This window comes from Cetorhinus maximus, chromosome 8, assembly GCF_964194155.1.
Source record: "Cetorhinus maximus chromosome 8, sCetMax3.hap1.1, whole genome shotgun sequence".
NCBI classification, from domain to species: Eukaryota; Metazoa; Chordata; class Chondrichthyes; order Lamniformes; family Cetorhinidae; genus Cetorhinus; species Cetorhinus maximus.
The window spans coordinates 75,466,271-75,490,130 of record NC_135886.1 but is presented as its reverse complement, the minus strand read 5'-3'; the positions used below and the strand labels follow the sequence as shown (position 1 = coordinate 75,490,130).

Below are 23,860 nucleotides of genomic sequence, written 5' to 3'. Positions count from 1 at the left end.
GAATGGCCTGTTTCTGTACCATATATCCTACGTAATCCCTGTAGAGTCTATTACAAATTCTGGTAGGTCAGTATTTAAGTGGCGAGGTTTTGCTTTGATTTTAAATATTTTACGGTTTATGATAACTAATTATAACAGAAATATTTTGATTGCCAATAAAGTCAGACAGTCAATGATATCATAGGATGGCATTCTTTTAGATTTAAAACACTGATCATTCTGTATTATTTAACTAATGTTACAGCTGATTGTTGCAGAGTGCAATGTTTTTGATCCTGCAGCACAATAACTGACCCTGTGAACTTCCTCTTACTGTTATAAGTGTTTTAAAAAATTGTAGCAACTTCTCTTACTTTTGACTGTAAAGATGAGAACCACCCATAATTCAAATTAAAATCAGTTTGCCAGATTTGGTTGGTGTGAATGAAATCATGTGCATCACCTTTCGTAGCGCTTCCCAAACTATTTCCCAATGTGACCCCATTTTAACACTTGAAAATTAACATGACCCTATTCGCCAACAAATATATAACAAATAAAGCAGCATTGTAACATTCAGTATAGAATTATTAAAGTTTGCGCATTGTATGACATGTATACATAAGACACATAAATACAAAAATCTGTGTTTTTAAATTATAAATAATTGTAAAAATATTATTTTATACACTCATGTAGGTTTGAGCCAAGCTCTCCATATTCCTCAGTGACATAAGACTCAGTGAAGAAGCTCCTCTCCCTCTCCAAAACCCCCACAGACACTGTAATCAACTCCTCTCCCCCACCAAGCACAAAGGTCAGCCAGCCAGTGGCAGTCAGTAGGGAGGTAACAGCAGCTCCTGAGTCGTACAGCTGATTCACCAACCACATAATCCGGTTGTGCCTACCACCTATTGCCTATTAAGAATTTAACATTTTCCTAACATATTTTTAATCAAAACTTGCTATTCTTGTAAAGTACATGCCCCCACACTCCACTGGAGGAAACTGGTGCTAGGAGGAAAACTGTAACTGTGTCCCCATTCAGACTAGATCATGTAATATTTAGGAAGGGTACTCTCCCACAAATGCCTCCCTGACCCCCGAACCACACCCCCGATCCTCACCAGAAAAACCGACTCCTCCTTAGGTTAGTTTTTTTTTTCAGGTCAATCGGTTTGGTAATCCGCCTTCCTATCTCTTGGTGCATACCAGGTTCCGTTATGGGCTAAGGAACAGAAATTCAAGACAGAGAGTCCCTTGCATGCAACTTTTTGAAATGGTCTTGAGAAGAAGAAGAGAAAGCGCTGGGCTCCAGACCGCCAGTGCCGAGATCAGATCCAGTAGACAGGTTCAATGGGAGAAGGATAAGTGGGGGAGGAGAAAGTCAATGACCCGCATGTCGAACTTGTTGTTCACAATATTGGCACTGGGTGGGATTCTCCTCACGACTTGGAGAGAGACCTGAGAGATGAGCAAGGATAGGACCGGATACAGCCCGAGCCTGGATGAGGGGTGCAGTCGGAGGAGGGGGTGGGGGAGCTTGCGACGCCATCCACTCTCTTTGCGATCGCATTTGGGGTCGTGCCCCACAGTTTGGAGACTGCTAACCTCTCTCGATTACAAATATGATACAACAACAGCAACGCCTCTAATCAGGGAGCCAAATGCAGGATATCATGTTACCTTAGTGAAGAACAAATTGGTATTGATCAGCACAAATACAGATAAATAAACAAGTTTTCAATTGTTTTTAGTGCTATATTCATTTTAGCAAGTTAAAATCCTTGTTGCAAACAAGCAATTTATAATATGGTGCTCCTGTTAAGGAACTGCAGTAGTACAAGAAAGTAGAATACTATCCTTTTACCAGATAGAGGAGTTCAAACCACATGACACTATGCTCTCTTCTCTCAAATGGTAGGACTAAATATTCCAGGCTCAGGGTTGTGCACTTCCCTTTGCCCATTGGGTTAGACTTTGATTTCATGTATCAGGATTGAATTTCAAGTCTTCGCATACTGCTAGCCAATAAAGACCTAAGTAAAATTAATTCTGGAACAGTGCAAACCTTCTTAGTTTAATTCTCACCTCAAGAGAGGCAAGGAGAGGCAATGTTGCAAGGATAACTCATGGTAAATTTCTGAGCCGAATACCGAACCGTACCATCAGAGCAAAGAAAGGTAATGCAAGGACCTCAGCGTTAGGAGATTTCGATCACTAAATGTGAAGAAACTTGTGCAATTTATAAATATTATTTTCTAGCACCTTGCTTGGTACGTACATATCGCACAGTTAAAAATGTCAATGGAATAATCATAGTACAGATACTCCCCCCTTTCAGGTCAATGTGTGACATTGTTGGTACTTAGAAAAGTTCGGATATTTGAAGTAACCGAAATGGAAACAGTCAAAATCTGTTCAGGAAACGCAGCCTAATTGTTTCTACCAAAACATCCACCATCTCCCATTCCCATCTCATTCCACTGCTTAAACTTTCAATTTCACTCCATCAAGTTGATGAGTCAGAAACTGAAGTGCACCTGCAGCATAACTGGCCTGTTTGGACAGAATTCCACATTGGCCCCAAGCCCTTCCTCGGGAGCCAGTGCCCCGCAACCTGAGTCACCTCCCGGAAATGCTCTCCGTGCCCTTTGGCACGGTGCGGAGGGGTTTCCTGTATGGGCTGCTGCTGCACACCCTTCACTTCCTTGCCCTCGCCCGCCGCCTGGACATGCCCTGGTGTGCCTTGTTGCTGTCTGGCGGTGGAGGTCCCCAGTGGGGGGCCCTCTACGGGTGCCCTCCCATTTTCCATCGGGGACCTGGGATGGAAGGTGTTGCACTCAACAGTTCCATACAACTGTAGGATGTGTCGGTTCACAGACTCCTAAGATGCCTGCGTCTTTTGCGGCCTTGTGGAGTCCGTGGACCACACTTATATAGAGCGTTGTCGGCTGCAGCCCCATTTTTGTTTATGAAAAACCTTTTACTATTATTTTGTTTGCGCTTCAGTCCCATGCTCCTGATCTATGGGCACCCGGCACAGAGAGGGAGGAGGACCTCCTTGTGAACCTGCACCTGGGCTTGGCCAAGTTGGCCATTAACAGGTCCAGGCAACGGGTGATCAAGGGGTTGTCCGACCCGACTGTCTGCCCCTCTTCCATGGCTACGTTCGCGGCTGGGTGTCCCTGGAGAAGGAGCACACGGTGTCCACCGGCACCATCGAGGCCTTCCATGCTCGGTGGCATCATGGGGACTGGGGTGTTTTATCGACTCCTTTGATCACATTTTGGTTTGATGTTTGTATGTTTCCTTCAAATTTTGTCTTTTAGTTTTGGTAGTTTTCCTTTAAGGGGCTGCCTTTAACTTTGTCCCTGATTTTGTTAATTTAGTTTAATTGGTTGTGACCCGAAAGAGCTGCAGCATAACTGGCTTAGCCATCCAACGCTAGATCCAAATGAACCATATCAAACTACACCAGGCCTTACCTCTCTGTCAAAATTGTTCATTATTCTATGCCCATCCTGAAGAACAAAAATAGCTCAAATCCCTATTCTTTCCAGCCAACTGATTCCTTAAACCTCTCCTCTCACTCTCTCTAAAAAGTGTGAAGAGCTCAGAGTTTTCTTAATCAACAAGAGAGCCTATTTGCTCCTTCTCCTGCATCCCCCTTTCTCTTACTTACCAAGTCAAACCTCATTCCTATCCCTGAACCCGTACCACTCTTTTGTTTTGCTTCTACCTCTTCTATGTTGTTTCCAAGATCTATCATCTGCTCTCAACCACCAAAAAACCTTTCCTGGCCACGATGCAAATTGTTTTAAATCGGGCACCTCTGGCCCACAGACCCAGTGTTCAAAATGCCAGCAAGTGAAGTCGAAGCTTCTGCAAGGGTTTGGGGGAGGGAGAGAGAGAGCGAAAATGAGAGTGAGAATGTATGTGTGGGTGGTGGGCGTGAAAGTCGGCAATGGGTGGATTTTTTGCGCCAGATCTTCTGCTTTTCAGCTCATTAATTATGCATTGAGGAGCGTGTGGAATCTCATGGCGGCTTGGACAGTTATTCGTCCGCCCTGCTGTTACCTCATGGGGTCGAAGGTTTTGGTGTCATATTTAAACAGCAGCCACACACACATTCACTCACTGCAAACCAGGTGTGGGCTGAAGTCAACATTAGCATGCTGTCCAAACATACAAAACCCTCTGTTCCACGCTTCAGCAAGGGCCCTCTGGGGATTCTCCTCCAGGCCATACTGGAAAAGTAGGAGGTCCTCTTTCTGATGGATGGGAGCAGGAGGTCAACCAACCTGACCGTGGCAGCCTGGAAGTAGGTTGCCTGGGAGGTCAGCGCCCGTGGCCACCAAAATAGGACCGCCCTGCAATGCAGGAAAAAGATGAATGATCTGATCTGCTCTGCCAGGGTAAGTGAACCTTTTCCCTCCCTCCAAACTTACACTCGCATAAGAGCATCAGGCAGTCAAGTCCACAGGGATGTCATAAACGACCAGCAGATGGTACAACAGCACTGATTGTCTGCCAGCCACTTTAACATCCCCATCTTATGACAGATCCTGCACAAACTGCATCTTCATCTCTTACTGGTAGGGCTCAGCACAAACAGCAAGAATGCATGCTTCTGAACTGCTCTTTCATCTGTATTGCTCACAGTCAGTCCATCTGTCTTTATCCAGAACAAGCTTGCCCAATATTGGAGGGAGAGGTCAAAGAGCAGAGGGAGGACCCCAGAGTTGAGGACACTCTCCCTGTACGAGGAACACGCCACAGAGCTGGTCGGAGAAGATAGGGATTGTTCCTGCACGGAAGGTGAGATCGGCCTCCCGTAACAAGCCAGTGAGGGTCCATACAGTATACATCGGCCACACGCAGACAATGACTGTGACTGACCTATTGTGTAGGTGCCTGCCTAGTCGATCACTAATTATCTCTTTTCTCTAATCCGGCCACCAGCAAGAAAAGACGAAGGACTTCCTCCAGATGATGCTGCCCCAGCCCCCAAGCCACCTCAGATGAGGAAGCAGACCTCTCATCTCAGGAAGAACCATCACCATGTTCAACCGCACCCTCCACCAGCATACACACACCTCGGTGGGAGCTAGTTCCTGAACAGGCTCAGGTTCACAATCTGGTGATCACCTTGTGGACACGTGTACACAGCAGGCAAAGTCAGTGACAGCTGAGGTCTCTGATACTCCGAGGAAGGCTGGAGGCTAGGCCCCTGAAAAGTCCGATGATGAGACTCTGCATTCGGCCCTAAAAGGAATGTTGCAGATGCAAAGACAGGTAAGGGAATATCAGGCAGGTTTGTCAGAGGTCATCAACAGAGCGAAGGATGGAGGAGTCCATCGCATTCTGTCCAATGTCGTAGCTCCAGCATGCAAGCGCATCCAAGCCTTCATGGGAAGGGTGGCAACTGTTTTGAAGACCCAGGGTTATCAGAATGCACAGTTTCTGCCAAATGTGCACTCGGGCTTGCACTCAATCACTCTAGTCATGGGTGCATTCCAGCAGTAGCTATGTAAGAGGGGGTAAGGGCATCTCGACCTCCCTCCAGGTGCCTCTTCTGCTCAAGGAATTAAGGATGAGTTCTCGGACACCCAAGGGATGAGGAGCATCAACCAGACACCCCGTGGGCATCCAATGAGGGATCTCAAAGGGCTCTGAAGAAGAGTCATACGGACTTGAAACATTAAGTGTGTTTCTCCCTCCACAGATGCTCTCAGATCTGCTGGGTTTCTCCAGCATTTTCAATTTTTATTTCCGATTTCCAGCATCAGCAATATTTTGTTTTTGTCTCCAAGGGTGTCTTGCCAATCCAAATCCCCTCTGACCGTGACCCCATCAACTCCAGCAGGTCACGCCCAGGAGGGTGCACCAGCCCCGGAGCAGGAGACCCTTAGCAGGCCGGGGCCCTCTAGGCGTCTAGAGAATGTCCACCAAAGTAATCTTCGACAACACGGCATAGCAGTCAGAATGCTGCCTCCACCTCTGCTGCGAATGTCAGGGCTATACCTAGACGTAGCTTTAGAGTAAGGAAATTAAGAAGTTTTGAATGCACAATGGTGGCATGGGTGTTCATTCACTGTATATAATCTACACTATTATAAGTATATATTGCTTCTATTCCCCTCCAAGTATCAGGTACTGAATGGCTCATCGACGTGATGCAAGGTCCCACGTTCATTCAAGAATACCAAATGAACTCTCACTACCCCACCGCCTCATTATCTCCCATCTTGTTCCTCAGTTCCACAAAGTCTCACTCAATCTCATCACAGTCAATCACCTTTAGTTCCACATCAGCGACATGAACAAAGGCATTTCCTATATGAAAATAATGGCTGGGCAATGCACATGTAAGTCTTGTAACAGGCTCACATTATGTGACCTCATGAAAATTGTTCATGGAAGGTTAGTGATTATCCTGATGCTGCCAGAACGAAGTCTGTTCTTTGTGGATGTTATAATTATTTATCGCAACCCATGTCGGAGTCTATTCACCCAAGTGCACTTTGCAATGGCCTTCATTTTATGACCGAGGTTTTGGTTAAAGTATTATTCATCGTCGAGCACCACAGCCTTTCATGCCTCCCTGCAGCATTATTTTGTCGCTGCTTTTACGGCTGAACATTACTCCTTTATTAGTTCCCACTCTCCCCATGCATGATGCTGAGCGACAGAAGTTGATTCCACTTGGTGACATTTGAATTGTCTGCTGGATGGGAATGAGTGTGTGATGGCATAGGTGTGTGCTCATCCTGATGAAGCCGTCCACTAAGGACTTTACTCTGCTCCTGAACGGCTGCCTAGCGTTGCTTGACAGAATCCCTCGGTGAGGACACAGAACGCCAATCACTATGGATTTCATTACATTACCGTGCAATCAGTTTCTTACGTTTCATAACAAAGATTGACCTTTGTGAGATGGACAATGTCAAGGACTATAATGGTATGAAAACGATGCTTCAGCACATCTCCTGAGTGCTCATTAGTACCTATGAAGGTGGGAGAGGTGGAGAGGGAGAGCGCGGGCACGCAGGAGAGAGCGGGAGCACAGGAGAACACGAGCCGGTCGCAATGGCGACTTCTCACTCCTTATCATCCCAATCATGACGCATGAAATATGCATTCCCAGGAAACGTGCCGTTTTGATGGCAGTAAGACTCTCATTCACCCGCCACGCCATCGCCTCGTCACTTTGTCATGCTGGGCGCCATATTTAAAGAGAGATGCACACCTCTCAGTGCTTCCAGCCCACAACTGCTGCAAAGAAGACATGGCCCCAAAAGGCATGAAGACTGTAGCCCCCCAGTTTAATGATATGTCCCTCGGGTGCCTTTTGGATGCAGTGGAGGCCCGCTGTGAGGCCTCTACTCCAGCTCTGGCCGCACGATGGGCAGCAGCATCACTAATCCAGCATGGGAGGTGGTGGCAGCGGTGGTCACCACCAATGCCCTGCAAAAGTGGGCAGCCAACGAGTGCCGTAATAGGATGAATGGTCTCATCCATTCCGCCTGGGCAAGTCACTCTTCTCATCACTCTCAACTCACACACTCACAAACCCATCACACATCAATAGGGATCTCACACCTCAAAGAACACCAATAACTCTCACACACAGCCTCATACTTTCCTCAGGCTCATATTCTTTGGAGCTCATGTCCTCATCCTGTCTATGTCTCAGCACACCACACAAACATTCCATGCAGTGCCATGCATCCTGCTCACAACAGCAGGGGGAGGTCCCAGACCAGAGGTGGAGTGGCCCACATTAGGCCCCTCACTCACTGAGCAGCGTGCCATCACGCCAACTGGTGAAAATGTGGACCGTGCCTGTGGTGGTGAGGTCAGCAGCGAGCACTCACATGGGGATCCTGCACCACATCATCCCTCTCTCAATGCAACTGGGAGTGCTCTCTCTCTCGCATTTGATTCTGCCTCTATGCACTAATTATCTCTACTCTGGTTCACAGGGAGCTCTGACAAGCAACTGACACCCTCAGCCAGCCAGTCACTCAGCTCTATCCATGTTGTCACCTCCAGCCAAGAGGACTCCTCCTCCATTGAAGAGCTGGAAATAAGCATCCTGGAAGACCCATCACAGTGCTTACTCACACCCACCACCAACACAGAGACGCACACCTTAGCGAGATCTGGATCTAAAGCAGGCTCGGGTTCACAATCGGGTGGTCATCGCATGGACACATGTCCGCAGCAGCAAGAGGCAGGTTCAGCCAAGCTCCCCAGCACTCGGAGAACTGCTGGAGAAGAGTCATCTGTGATGCTGGGGAAGGGTCATCTGTGAGGTCCGAGTCAGATGATGAGCCTCTGAATTTGGGCTTCCAACGCATCTTGGAGAGTCAGCAGAAGGTGGGGGAACGTCATGCAGAGCTGTTGGAAGTCCACAGCAGAGTGGCCCGCAAGTCGGAGGAGTGCGTCTGCCTGCTCTCTGATGAAGTGGCGCCCACATGTGCGTGTATGGACGTCTCCATGGGAGGGATGGCAGACGCTGTGAAAACCCTGGTCCAGCAGAATGCGGAGATGTGTGCAGACCTGCACTTCATCATGGTCACCACAGGCGAGTTCCTGAAGTGGCGACGCAAGAAGGAAACAGGGCACCTCAATATCCTCAGCTGGACTCCGAGTGATTCTGGAGGGAGAAGTATGTGTGTGGCAGGGCCTTTCGGAGCCTCGTGCAAGCACTCTGCCAAGCACTCGGATCCTTCCTGTATCACACTCATCTCAAGGTCCTAAGTATTTTCAATGCTGCCTGCTGGGGTTCGCTTTCAGTTGACCATCTGAGCTGACCTGCATCTCCGTTCACCCACTGATCACACTCCCATGCAGCACCTGATCTTGCCCACCACAGCTCTCATTTCACTTTCGATTTAGACAGCATGTCAATGCTACAGTTTTTCTTTCGCTCCCCCTTCCTTTCCCCTCCCCCATTCACCTATTTCCTTTCCCCCATCACTGTCGATCCCCTGGCATCACCTTCCACCTCCCCCGGGACTTACCAGCTACAACCCTTTTCCTCCTGGGATGTCCAAGTGATGTTCACATTCCCTCCCTTCCCAAAAATCCCATCCCCATTCACATTAACCTACCTGACTTCATCCTTCCCACCCTCAGGGTCCATGCCTGCCTCCGAGTCCCCACCAACCACCCTCGCCGTCCCTTCTACTGATACCGTCGAACCCTCACCCTCCCACTCCACTGCCTCACTCTGCCCTTGGTCATTCTCACCATTCCTTCTCACCACATCCACCCTCAGAAGGCAGTCATGGACTCATCAGAGCCCTCCCTTGCACATTCACCTGGACATTCCTCTCTCCGGACTCCTTCCCCACCCCAACCCCCTTGGAACTCCTTCCACCCCCACCCGAGAACTCCTTCCCCCTATCCAGAACTCCTCCCCCCTTCCTGATTCTTTCAGACACACTTACTTCTTCGTCCACTCTTACTCCTTCCCCCATCCTAACTCTTTCCTTCCTCTGGACTCCTTCTTCCCTCCCTCCAAACTCCTTCTCTTACACCCTTACATCTACCTCCCCAGTTGCTGTCTTCTCCCGCTAACCCCTCCTCCCTCCTGATACCTTTGTTTCCCCCTGCAAACTCACTCCCAACACCTTCGCTCCCCCCAACCTCAACACCCCCCTCCGACACCTCTGTTCCCCCCTCCTAACCTCAAACCCCACCCCGCAACAGCTCGTCTTCTCCCAGTCAATCCTAGAACTTCATCGTCCACTCCCTACTGCATTTTCCTCTCCCAAACATAGCTGGTCCTTCCCCTCCACTCCCTCAACCACCATCCATTGTGAGCAGACCCTCAGCAGTGACTTTCCAACTTCTGTGAGCTGCTTCGCAGTGGAGCCATGTTCATAGACACAGCATGCCATGGACATTCCTCCAAGGTCCCATTGCCGTCAAGCTCCAGCATCTTCTGCTTCGCGGACATCCGCGATGTGAGCATGGCCCTGGCAGTAAGTCCCAACTTCTGCACATCATACTTGTCAAGGTGTGCTCTTCACTGGCATGTTTTCATGCTACGTGGGCGGACAATCTAGCGTGGGGGGGATGATTCTGGAGGGCTGGCCTTATAATGATATGCAGATGTATTACAATGAGATTCCCGATGTCCGTCAGTGGGAAACGCGGGCCACCATTGACGGGCAGAGCAGATGATTGCAAACTGGTTTCACAATGTTGTGAAACTGATTTTTGGCCTTCTCACCATATTGTCTGCTCACGTCACCAAACATGCCCAATGCCAGCGGGCACAGATAATTCTGCCCTGTGGTTCCTTATCCTTCATCCTTCTTGATTTCTCTGCAGCCTTTGAAAAAGGTTGTCCACACCATCCTCCTCCAACATCTCTGCTTTAATATCCACTTTGGATGGACTGCCCTCAATTAGTTTCATTCTACTAATCTAATTTTAACCAGAGAATATTTACCATCACCCTGTCTCAACACCTCTGGAATCACCAAGGGAATCATCCTTGGCCTCATTTTCTTCCTCATTTACATCCTGTCCCTTGGTGGTATCATTTACAGACATGGAATCAGCTCTCACATAACTGCTCACGATATCCAGCTCCATTTGTTTGCTATTTCTCTCAACTTCACCACTGCCTCTATGCTGTCTGACAGCTTGTTCAATATTAACTTGGGTGAATCAAAATCTCCTGCAGCTAAACTGTAGGAAAACCAAAACCCTTTTCTTCAACTACTCAACATAAATTCCATACACTCACCACTGACTACATCATATTGCTTTGTCCAATATCTCCAACTGCTCACAACTTGATATCCTGTTTAACCTTGTGAGCTTCTAACCCTATATCCTTGCTATCATAAAGACTTCAAATTTCCCCCACCATTAACTTTGTCAGGCTCTGCCCCTTCCTCAGTCCATTTGCTGCTGAAACCTTCTTTCAGGCTTTTAAGATTTCCAGATTTGATTATTCCAGTGCTCTATGGTCACCCTCCATAAACTCCAGCTCATCCAAATCTCTGCTGCCCATAACCTATGCCAGACAAAGTCCTACTTCCCATCACCCCTGTTCCTGGCTATGTAAAAAGAAAAACATTATGCAGCTTATAAAGCACCTTTTATGACCACCAGATATCTCTTTACAGCCAAAGTACTTCTGAAGTGTAAACACTGTTCTAATATAAGAAACGCGGCAGTCAATTTATACACAGCAAGCTTCCATAACCAGCAATATAGTCACTTGGTAGTACAGAACTTGCTGAAAAAAGAGAGACATGCTCTTGAAGCTTTTCGTCTTGCACTCATCAGGACAGATGCAAGAATACCAAAAATTCCAAAGGGAACAACAATTTTTACTACATGAGAAAAATGGTGTTGATAGATTGTTTGAGTGTTTGAGGTGTTGCCATGGACAATGCACCAGGTAATAGATGGCCGAAAGCTTTAGTTTAATTGAAAAAGGCACAATGTTTGGACATGTTCTTTTTGTTTGTAGAGGACAGGACCCTCCATATGAATATATGTAGCTTTAAGCAATTCTGCCCGATTAGTTGTTAGTATAATTCTTGGCACATTCAGGATTGTTCAGTAAATGCTGTCCGGTCCTGTGATTCAATAGCACTTGCTGAACAATCCCCAGTGTACTAGGAATTACACTAACAACCAACTTAAGATTTTCAGTCAGGCTCACAATGTGGCTCATTTATGCTTGCTAGAAGCTACATATATTCATACGCAGGGTCCTGTCCCCTGCAAACAGAAAGAACATGTCTAGGCATTGCGCCTTTTTCAATTAAACAAAAGCTTGGGGAATTGATCCCTGTTGCATTCCCAAGGCAACCCATCGACCACAGTTGACTTGCCTTTTTTTGAATTTAAGCAAAAGCTTGCGGGATAACTGTTTCCTGGTGTATTCTCCACGGCAACTCCTCGAACTGAGTCCACTTGCCAATCAGCACGTTTTCTCATGCAGTATAAATTGTTGTTCTTTTTGAAATTTGGTATTCTTGCATCCTAATGAGTGCAAAATGAAAAGCTTTGACAGCATGTTTCTTTCTCCAGCAATATTATAATGACCGGATAATCTGTTTTTGTGATGTTGGTTTAGGCATAAATGCTGGCATGGACACCAGGGATAATTCCCTTGTCCTTCTTCGAAATAGTACCATGGGATCTTTTCCCTCCACTTGAGAGAGTAGATGGAGCCTCGGTTCAATGCTTCGTCTGAAAGATGGCACCTCCTGTACTTTGGCTCCCGATTCCGAAGGTCTCAAATTTAGTCCTCGTATTCAAATCTTTTCACAGTCTCACTGCTCCATATGACTTCAAGCACTTCAACCCACCTCCCCGCTGCTCCTTTTATTCCATGGGTTTGAACTTTGTTCACAAGCCTGTTATGTGGCACTTAATCAAATGCTTTTGGAAGTCCATATATGGAACATCAACTGCATCATCCTCATCAATGCTCTCTCTTACCTCATCAAAAAACTTAACAAATCCATGCTGGCTTTCCTAATCAATCTGCACTTGTCCAAGTGACTGTTAATTTTGTCCCAGATTATTGTTTCTAAAAGGTTTTGCATCACCAAAGTTAAACTGACTGGCCTGTAGTTGCCTGGCTTGTCTTTTTACCCTTTTTTTGAACAAGGATGTTAACATTTGCAATCCTTCAATAACTTGCAATAACTTGCAATTCTAATTTTAAGTCCCTTCTTAAAACTCACACCTTTGACCACTTTAGATCATTTCTCCAGATCTCTCCACCTTTGCCACACTAACAATTATTCCTTACAACTTTGAAGTGACTTGAGATTCCCTATATTTAAAGGTGCTATTTAGATGAAAGTTATTGGGTTGGATTTTAACTTAGTGAGGCACTAGAAGCAGGAGAACCCGCTAGTGTGTAGGAAACATGGAAGATCCGCCAGTGTATTTGTCGGTGGCTTTTTAACCCAGCCACTGCATTAGCAGCTGACAACCAGATTTCCCAACCATTCAGCATGAGTGGTTTAAAGGAACCCTGCAAAGTTGTTCCGAAAACATGCTTTATGCCGAATAATGATTTTTAATCCAATGGCTGGAAAACCGAACTGCAATTTTTAAAACACAGACTAAAAGTGTGAACTGAGCTCACAACGAAGTTGGCTACCCAGTTTGCATCACTGAGCCTTCCACACTCCAATCCATTGAGATGGAGACACCATGTCTGCAAAGACCCATAAAGGGCAATGACCTCAGAAGAATATGGGTGAGCGACACATCCTGTCCTGAAGAAAGGCATCATACAATAACCTGGGATATTGAGCAGGAAGTTCCCAGACATTAACTCATCAAGCTACAATGGGGATACACTAAACCCAATCACTTGAACAATGGGACACTGGCAGAGGGACAAGATTCCCAGATATGAATTGCTTACGTTACAAGGGGAAATACATTCGTCACGATCATGTTTCAATCATTGGGTGATGGTCATGTACAGGACCACCCTTTGTGTGTTTAAACTTCTACTTTCTCTGCAGTAAGAGAACAAGCAGTTACAATCCTGATGAGAGAAGATCTGAGAGGGGTCCTCCTTTCTGTCTCTCTCTCCAACCCACTGTGTAAGCTTTGAATCCTGTTTGCTGACCAATCATCCAGGGACATCCCTGCTGCAGACAGAGGCTCCTTGAAGGAAATCAACCCCGCACCACTGTCTCCAGGAGAACAGCCAAATCAGCCATCAGAATCTTTAAATTGGAAGCATCGGGACCATGAAGGAAAGTCGCAAATTCAGCGTGAAGCCAGGTGAGTAACCAAACTACAGACTGTATGCCCCTTCTACTTTTCTAGACTCTGATTTGATTAATCTATTCCTCTCACATTGTAACCTGTATTTGTGTGTGTTTGCAAAGGGCGGAGCGTATTTTATTAATTTACTTAGACCAGCTCAAGTATAATAAAGCTAACCTCTTTCTTTGTTACACTCAAGAAAACCTGTCCAAATGGTTCTTTATAATCAACAGCACGTAAACAGTTAAACACTCACTCAACTGGCAAGTATATCCTTTTAAAAAAAACATGTTACAGTCAAACAAGGAAAGGCAAAAGAAGGGACCCATTCGACCCCTCCTTACCCGATCGTAACAAGGTGTTTGAATAGCAATGGATTCCCAACTTTCCAAGGCTTCACCTTGCTTCACTGATGCTGTATCCTGTAAGGGCCTGCCGAAAGGGAGGGAACTAACCTGCCTCAGAGAACAAGGCAGCATGGTTGCAGCCACGCTCCTGGATACAAAGCTAGATCAGTTCAGGGAAGGTGAGTGCAATGACACATGCAAGTACATCTTGATGTACCTCTAATCTCAACACCCTTCACTCTGCCTTCCCAAACCTACCACTGCACATCACTTTACATGTGACCATTCCTCTCATTCAATGTTTTCCCTCGCATCCCCACCTGATCATCCAAAACTGGCACGCACCCTTACCTGAATACAATGCCATTACTATTCCTCATGGTGACCCTCAACAAATGCATCCATTAACACATTCCATTACTCTCTTCTTTCCCTCCTCGTAGGAGAAGAGAGCACAAAATACCAGGGAGAGGCAGAGAACCAGAAGTGGCCCTTCAGCCATCTCCATATTGACATCTGCAGAGGAGAGAGAAAACGAGTCTGGGCATGCCTGGCGATGGAGAGAAGGGGGACTTCCAGCTACCTGGTGACAATTAATTTTTGCAGCCACATGCATACAACATTCACTCATGTTGATTTGATGTCAGCAGCCAGTGAAATATTATGATGCGCACAATATTAACTTTACACTTCTTAACTTTAACAGTTCCAAATCTTCTCTTTCCTCTCCCACAGTTCATCCAGTGGAATGCAGGAGGAACTGCAGGAAGAGGATGAAGACTGCTCAGTGGAGGTCACTTAGCCATAAGATGCACCAACACAGCGAGCAGCAGCTCAGATACACATGCCTTGGTGGGACTGCCAAGAAAAGGTAGTTGGGTTTCATTTGGTGGTATTGCACATATCCATAGTGTGCAAGAGCATGTGGTGGATACAGGGACAGCTGCGGAGATTACCCATAGGAGGGCACATGACCTTCCAAGCTCTGCACAGCTAGCCACAGATGCTGAGCTTCAGGGGCCGTCGACAAAAAGGGCAATTCTGGAGCAGCAAAGAAATGGGAGAGGTGCTGGCAGCCTTTCCAGCTGCACTGCGAAAGCCTGGAAACAGATCAGAGGAGACCGCCTCAATCAAGAGTGCCATAATATCACAGGTCATCACAATGATGTCTACATCCCCAGAAAGAGTATCCACTTGATGGAAGCATCAATTCTACAGTCAAACAAACACAAGCTGGCCCTCAACAATGGCTTGTACATCTTGAATGCGACTATAAACAGAACTGTTGAAAACTCAGGCTTGGCCCTTCCAGTGCCTCACTGATGGGCAGCAAAGTGTTCTTCAGCTCATTGCCAACAGGGAAGTATGGGTGGTCTACAAAGATAGAGAAAAGGGACATGGAAGTGGAGACTCTGCTCAGAGCACTGCTGCTTCTCACAGGTGCAAGTGGAGCAGTATATGGTATGGACCTTCCAGGCTCCAACGCTCAGAGGATTTTGGCAAAGATCATCTTAGCGGTCAGAACAGGGAGATAAGCTGCCTGCCTCTCTCTGCTGAAGTCACAGAGCTGTACCACAAAGGAGTAGCAGAAAAAGGAAGAATAAAGATTTATAGTTGCACAAAGGTTTACACATGGGTGTTTAACACAATATTAGATTGTAAAGTTTCTGTTCAATTTTCTGGTAAGATTAAAATTGTTTGTTCCCATTTTGCTCAATTTTGTCTGCTGCATACCAAAGGGGCCTTGAGCAGTGGGTGTCTAAGACAGCGATGCTTTGTGTTGGGGGACTGGGGAGTGGAGGCAAGTTGGTTCCCAATGTGGCTGCCAGATCGGTGCACCACTTCAACCTAGCCGAATGCTGTTAGAATTACACCATCCCTGGGATGAGGGGGTTATCTTGTGAAGAGAGATTGGGCCAGTATCCACTGGAGTTAAGAAGTGATCTTACTAAAACATATAAGATCCTGAGGGGACCTGACAGAGTGGATGTTGCGAGGATGTTTCCCCTTCTGGGGAAGACCAGAATAAGGAGACACAGTTTAAAATAAGGTGCTCCCATTTAAGACGAAGATGAGGAGAAACTTTTTCTCTCAGAGGGTCATGAGTCTGTGGAGCTTTCTTTCCCAGAGAGTAGCAGAGGCAGGGTCATTGAAAATTTTTAAGGCAGAGGTAGAATAGATTCTTGACTAACAAGGGGATTGAAGGGTACAGGGGTTAGTCAGGAAAGTGGCGTTGAGGCCACAATCAGATCAGCCGTGATTTTATCAAATGGCAGAGCAGGCCTGAGGGGCCAAATAACCTACTCCTGCTCCTAATTCGAATATATGTACATATGTATCCCAAACAGTAATATGACGACTGCTGGCACCCTTGCCACACCACATTCTTTGTCCTCTTCCAAAGAGGCAGTACACTCAGCACCTCCTTCCTCCTGCAGCTTCCATCCTCATTGCTGTGCTATGTTGTGTGGAGTGCAGCACATCATCTTTTTCACTGTCTGGGCTGCTGTACACTGAAGGCCTCCAGATCTGTTCAGGCATCTAAAGTGCATCTTCAGCATTCCAGCTGCTTGTTCAATGACCATTCTTTTGGTCATGTGGTTTCAAATATATTTCTCCTGGGCCTCATCGTATGGGCTCCCACAGCTACGTGTTCAGTGGGCAGCCCGTCTCCAAGAAGCGAACCACTAACTCTGCTTTGAGGTCCAAAGAGCTCAGTGAGGGTTGACTGGAGCAGTACAAAAGCAGCATGGCAATTCCTGGGAATCTTTCTTAAACATTCATGATTGACTTTTTGTGATTGCATATGAGCTGCACATTTATGGAGTGGAAGTCTTTGAGGTTGATAAAGAATCTGGGTCACCTTGATTGCCACATACATGGAGTCAATGACTTCCTAGACCTGTGGGAAGCCAGCCAGATCTACAAAACTCAATGCCCGCTCATTCTGACTGACCTCATTGGTTGCAAAGTGCACATATTTCTCGGTCCTGGCACACATGGCATTGGTCATCAGTGTGATACATTTGTGGGCAGCAGATTGCAGGTTTCTGTAGCCTGTCTATCCTGAGAAGGTTTCTCATATGCAACTTGGTGCGCTGCAGTTAAAAGTGGAATTCAGTGGGGGTTGCAGCCAGTTTCCTGCCATACTTTCAATTTCAGTCCTTTTAACCACCCGATCACTTTTTTTAGGTTAAAATTCCCTCTCATTGTTTCTAGAGGGAAAAAAATATTGATAGAAACATAGAAAAAAGGAGCAGGAGTAGGCCATTCGGCCCTTCGGCTGATCATCCAACTCAATAGCCTGCTCCCGCTTTCTCCCCATATCCTTTGATCACTTTCGCCCCAAGAGCTATATTTAACTCCTTGAAAAATTACAATGTTTTGGCCTCAACTACTTTCTGTGGATCTAAATTCCACAGGCTCACCAATTTCTGGGTGAAGAAATTTCTCCTCAACTCAGTCCTAAATGGTCTACCCCGTATCTTCAGACTGTAACCCCTGGTTCTGGACTCCCCCACCATCGGGAACATCCTTTCTGCATCTACCCTGTCTAGTCCAGTTAGAATTTTACAGGTTTCTATGAGATACCCCCTCATTCTTCTGAACTCCAGCAAATATAATCCTAACCGACTCACTGTCTCCTTATATGTCAGTCCCACCATCCCAGGATGGAAATGATGAAAGAATAGATCAGGCAAAATGGTTGGATTTGTCAGATCCAATGGCCTTTTCCTGTTCCTTTACATCATGTTTCTCTGCTGGAATTCAGTAGATTTGCAGATTTCTACAGATGGTTGGTTCAACGTGATAGTAATCTTTCCATTCATTACTTTGCAGGATCACTCACCTATCTTCCTTAATGCCACACATCCGGATTCGGTCGGAGTTTGTCCAGTCGTGAACGCCGTTGTACAGTGAGGCTGTGGCAAGCATGACAGGGGAAGATCGATGACAGCAGTTGCACTCTTATACTGCTCCAATCTGTATGACAAAGGATAACCATTAGCAACTAAAAATATAGATATAGTGTCTCAAAATCGGCAACCTTGAGACCAAGGCCATGCCGGATTTCAGATCTTGCTGGATTTCTGATCAGGCAGTTCGGGCCAGGGGCGGGTTGGGTCAACTGTCACTAAGAGTGTGGGAATTGACTGGCGTGGAAGTGGCGCAGGAGGTAACTAGTCCGACACCACACCACATCAATGTGGCACCTAGCTGAATTGTCCAGATAAGTTTTTTTAAAAAACTTTACTCAATTCAAATTGATGCACGGCACATGCTAAAATGTCCAGTTTTCAGACAACTGTTTTTTGGACAGCCAGAATTGAGATACTGTACCTGTTCATTCTTGTTCCAAAGCCTGATGTACAATATTGCAGTATTACTGTTCTGAAGTGAGGCATTTTTGGCAGATTTACAAGATCTGACTGTCAAAATTCTGACAACCTAATCTACTGTACTTGTCTGATGAAGATCGTAGGAAGGATACACCAGCCTTGCAGGGAGTGCAACAGAGAATTACTAGAATGATTTTTAAAAAAATTCGTTCATGCGATGTGGGCGTCGCTGGCCAGGCCAGCATATATTACCTGGATGCCTGGATTCCAAGGGTTAAGCTATGATGAGAGATTAAACAAACTAGGATTGTATTTCCTAGAATTTAGTAGGTTAAGGGGTGACTTGAATGAAATTTTCAAGATATTAAGGGGAACAGTTTGGGAAGATTGGGAGAAGCTATTTCTGCTAGTTGAGGAGTTGCAGGCGGTGTTGGTGATGGTCTAAAAATTAAAGCTAGAGGTCTCAGGTATGAAATCAGGAACAGTTCTCCATGCAAAGAGTGATCGAAGCTTGAAACTCTCTTCTGCAAACAGTAATTGATGCTAGATCGATTGTTAACTTTAAATTTTGTTAGCCAAAGATAGCAAGGGATATGGGGCAAAGGCAGGTATAGGGAGTTGAGTCATAGAGCAGCCAAGATTTTATTGAAAGGCAGAACAGACTTAAGGCTAAATGGTCTACTCCTGTTCCTATGTTCCATTTGGATACTCAATTTCTGAAACAACACTGAGCAACAGGATATTAGAGAGCACATTATTTCCATTGGCCCCAGACTTAAGAAGAACATTTACTACTAGTCCAAATCTGAAAATAGAATGTACTAGACCAGCAATATTTGTAGTCTGTAACTGATAACATTTACAATTTTCTAGAAGGTTCAATGTGCACTATGTTAGATAAAGTGTGAAAACAATGTCGCTATTGAAATTTGAGGGCATTTTAAAAGTCAATACAAAAACATGCATTTTGAACTCACATTCTGGAGCCTAGATATATTTTACATAGAAGTTCTCCATTGTAATAGAAATGAGAGATTAAATGAGGGATAACATCATGGTCAATGATTACTTAGAGAAAAAGTCAAATACCATTTTTATTAAATGGTGTTCTAGGATTTTGTTTTTAAAGGTTCCTTATCATTTTTAAAACTGAGAACAGAGCAAAAATATCGTGTGCAAAATGCACCAACTTAATAAAGGAATTTGGGGTATAATTTCTGTGAGGGTTCCCTGGTCACCCGCTGTAATTTCAGTTACATCCAGCCAATTTTCCAGTTGCCACTCAGTAGCAAGCAGCCAGCTTTCAGTTTTGTACATATCATCTAACCACATTTGTCATGAAAATCCAGCAACTGCACCCAGCCTATATGGTGGCAGGCAAATTAAGAGTGATTTAAATTTCACACAAAGTACTGATATTATGCATTAGTTACAACAGCTCAGTTACAAATGGTTCAACTCTACTCACGGTACCAACTAAGCTTAGCTCCTAACTCATGGGTAAAATTTTTAGCTCTGCGCGCCTGTCCTGCCCGAGGGCAAAATAATGCACGTTAATCGAGCATCCTGATGTCAACGTGCAGTCACGCAATATTTTAGTCGGCAGCGCGCCCGCCGACAAGCAAAAGGCCTGTTAAGACCATTAACAAGGTTATTAAAAGAAATTTTTCACTGCCCGTCTAACCTTACGGTTGGCAGGCGAAAAGGCCAAGCGGCCTTTGCAATTTTTAGGAAACCTCATCCACGGGCGGGATGAGGTTTCCTAAAGCTAATAAAATTAAAATAAAAGCTTTAAAATTTGATTAATAACATGTCCCTGCTCATGTGACAGTGTCACATGAGGGGACGTGTTTTATTACATTTTTCAATTCTTTATTATTTTAAACAACTCTTCATCTCCCTGAGGCAGCTCTGTGCCTCGGAGATTCCGAAGCGTGCACTCGCACACATGGGCGAAGTTCGCGCTCGCCCCACCCACACAGGCAGCGCTGAGTGCTGCCGCTCACGTTTCATGCTGGGTGGGCCTTAATTGGCCCGCCAGCATGAAATCACCTCCGGCCTCGATCGCAGGCAGCGGTCGGCTTCCTGGCTGCCCCCTCCAAGCCCGCCCGAAAAGGGCTAAATTCTGCCACATGTTTTGCAAGTGGATTGAAGAATTGAAGCTAACTGCACAGTGATCAGAAAAAATGTTAAAGCGCAGAATTATTATAGCACAGAAGGCGGCCATTCAGGCCATCGTGTCTGGTTGTCTGAATGAGCAATTTACTTAGTGTCATTACCCCATTTTCTCCTTGTAACCCCGCGCATTTTTCCTTTTCAGAAACTATCCAATTCCCTTTTGAATACCTTGATTGAACCTGCCTCCACCACACTCTCTGGAAGTACATTTCCATGTCGCCATTACCAGGTTACTTATATTCATTTCTAAAATAAACTTGATCCTGAGGCAAGGAGGGAGAGAGGGAGAGTGAGAAAGAGAGAGCGAGGGAGAGAGAGAGCGAGGAAGCAGGGATTCCTTATCCTCTGATAATTCTTAATGGTGCAGTCATCCACAATATAAAACAAAGTTTCCCAAGCAAAGATGATGCCATTAGGAAATGTGGGAGGAACGTCTCTCTGAACTGGAAGGAAGGAAGGAAAAAAGAACTGCTACCATGAACTCAGTGGGAGAAGAAGAGTTGCTGACTTGGCTGGGAAGAAAAGTGCAATATGAAAATGACACAATCAGATTTAGTATTCAGAGTACCAATACATATCCACAATTTAGTAGGGAATTAATTCTGCAATTCTAGCTACATTCTTCCACTAAAAAGATGATATTTGCAGGCTTAAGTTATGAAACGTCTGTGCTTATCTGCACATGTTATAAGCTTATATATGTTTTTGAGTTATCAACTTTTTTGAGACTGTGGGCTGAATTTTCCCCCCCGTCATGGGGATTGTGAGGGGGCGGGCAGGAGCGAGCGCAAAGCTGATCGGCGCCCCTGATTGGGTGCGCGCCATCATTTTGTGTGGGCAGGCCAATTAAGGCCCACCCAGCATGACGCACACCTGGAAGCACTGTGCACTCCCTGAGCGGGGGGGGGGGGGTTCCCTGACTCGGGACCTGCGCTCTTTCACGCACGTGCGTGAAAGAGCGTAGAAATCTCCCCAAGGCACAGTAGTGCCTCAGGGAGATTAGTTTAAGTTCTGAAAAATTTAACAAAGGTAAAAGAAATAAAGGGCATGTCCCCTCATGTGAAACTGTCAAATGAGCTGGAACGTGTCCATTAATTTTTTCAAAAAATTTTATTTAATTAATAAACCCTTCATGAAACCTCATCCCACTTGTGGATGAGGTTTCATGAAAAATGCGAAGGCCACCCGGGTGTGCCTGCCAACCTTAAGGTTGGATGGGCAACATTCTTAACAACTTTAATTACTTTCTTTATGGCCTTAACAAGCCTTTGACAGTTCAGCGGCTGCACATCCGCCGAACTGACAATCTAAATGACACGCGGTGACATCGGGTCGCCCGTCCGACGTCACTACGCGTCGGCAAGCGGGCCATGCCCCTGCTCGCTGACCGGAAAATTCTTCCCTGTGAATTTCTGCTGGTTTTCTAGCTTGGCAGGTAGGCTTCAGTTCTCACAGGGACTTTCCTTTATTTATTTGTCAAGATTACTGAGCCAATCTTCCTCATAACTAATACTTTGAAGTCAACCATTTGCATGAGGGGAAGGCATGATCTGAAGGCTGAGGGGGAACACCTTTTCCACAGTAATGAGCAAGACGCTTTACACTGTATTCACCTGGTCAATTCGTTTGGTAGTACAGAACTTCAGTATTGCTGAAAAAAGAGACATGCTGTCAACCTTTTCGCCTTGCACTCATCAGGACAAATGCAAGGATGTCAAATTCTCAAGAAATCCGAGAGTGGGTTCTACATTAACTAGCACATCAAAGAAAGGGAGTTCGTTAGAGTGCTCCATTTCAAAGGTGGATTTGAGCATGGGATGGGCACATTAAAGGTGTGTAAGGAAATTTTTACATGCAGCTATGGGTTCAAATGTAGCAAAAGTATCATCTATGTATTGAAAATGCAGTAAAATTTCTGTTATTCAGCACTCTACCAATCAGAATTCCCTATTAACTGGAATTCCGGGGTCGGGTCTGTTTTCTGATTAGACATGTCAAACTCACCAGTAATAGTAAAAGCAAAATACTGTGAATGCTGGAAATCTGAAACAAAAACAAAAATAGCTGGAAAAACTCAGCAGGTCTGACAGCATCTGTGGAGAGGAAAACAGAGTTAACGTTTCCAGTCCGTATGACTCTTCATCTGTTTGAAGAGTCATACGGACTCGAAACGTTAACTCTGTTTTCCTCTCCACAGATGCTGTCAGACCTGCTGAGTTTTTCCAACTATTTTTGTTTTTGCCGCCAGTAATAGTTACCGGCAGCCTGTCCTCGCTCCAGTCTCAGTCTCAGATCTGCAGCACCATCTCCCCTCTGCACCGGTCAATCATTCGCACCCTTCTACACCTTTTGAGACCTCAACACCCACATGATCATCCTGGAGCTTTCTCATTGGATGAAAATGCAGAACTCACCTTACATCTCAGTTAACCAGCACATTTGGATTAACCGGAGCTTGCAGGATAAAAGAGAATTTCCTGTATGAAAGGGATAGGAGGTTAGGGGTCATTCCATGTTAGTGAGAGCTGTACCTAGAGGGGATCCCATGGCAACAGATTCCATCTATTTGGGTATATGTAGTGTCATTAAAGTTGAACTCAACTGCACAAGTTGCTAAGTTCATAAGTTCAATGATTACAGATTCAGAAAATGGCAGTGCATCCAGACTGTCATGATAATAGTGACATGGTACAAATATTAATGGCTTCCTTGAGTGGCACATTAATGAATAGGCTCACGATGTCAAACAAGCACAAAGACACAGCGTTGCTGCCCATTTGAAGGTTGCATATAGTCTTCATGAAGGTGAAGGAATCCTTCAACGTGCATGTGGAAAACTCCCTCAGAACTGATTGTAGCAATTTACTCAACTATTTGGCCAATTCATGTTGTGCAGAGCCAGTTATAGATAAGATAGGGCATAATGGGACATCACTTTTTTGTGTCTGGGGGAGCCCATACATGCATGGACATAATGAACCATGAGAATGGATCCTATCATATATGCCACAAGGCAGCTCCTAACTTTTACACAGGTCTAACAAACCTTTTTGTAACTTGCTTTTTAGCAGGGTTATGTGGTCATGCTTGGCATCAGCCTAGTGGATACGAATTTGGTCCTGTCCTGAATAACAATGTGCATTTTGTCAATATAGTTGCACTTGTTATTATGGGAAGGAAAATATTCTTTAGGGAAGGAAATCTGCTGTCCTTACCTAGTCTGGCCTACATGTG

General features: G+C 45.5%; 1 protein-coding gene across 8 annotated transcripts in view; it reads right to left on the bottom strand.

Annotated features, from left to right (window-relative positions):
• LOC144683741 (BCL-6 corepressor-like protein 1) overlaps positions 1–23,860 on the bottom strand; it is a 308,871-nt gene that overhangs the window by 145,610 nt on the left and 139,401 nt on the right. For all 8 annotated transcript variants that reach the window (XM_078547078.1, XM_078547081.1, XM_078547074.1 and 5 more), the window contains one exon: positions 17,959–18,092. In XM_078547078.1, coding sequence (XP_078403204.1) covers positions 17,959–18,044 — 86 coding nt within the window. In that variant the 5' untranslated portion in view covers positions 18,045–18,092. The remainder of the gene's footprint in view (positions 1–17,958; positions 18,093–23,860) is intronic.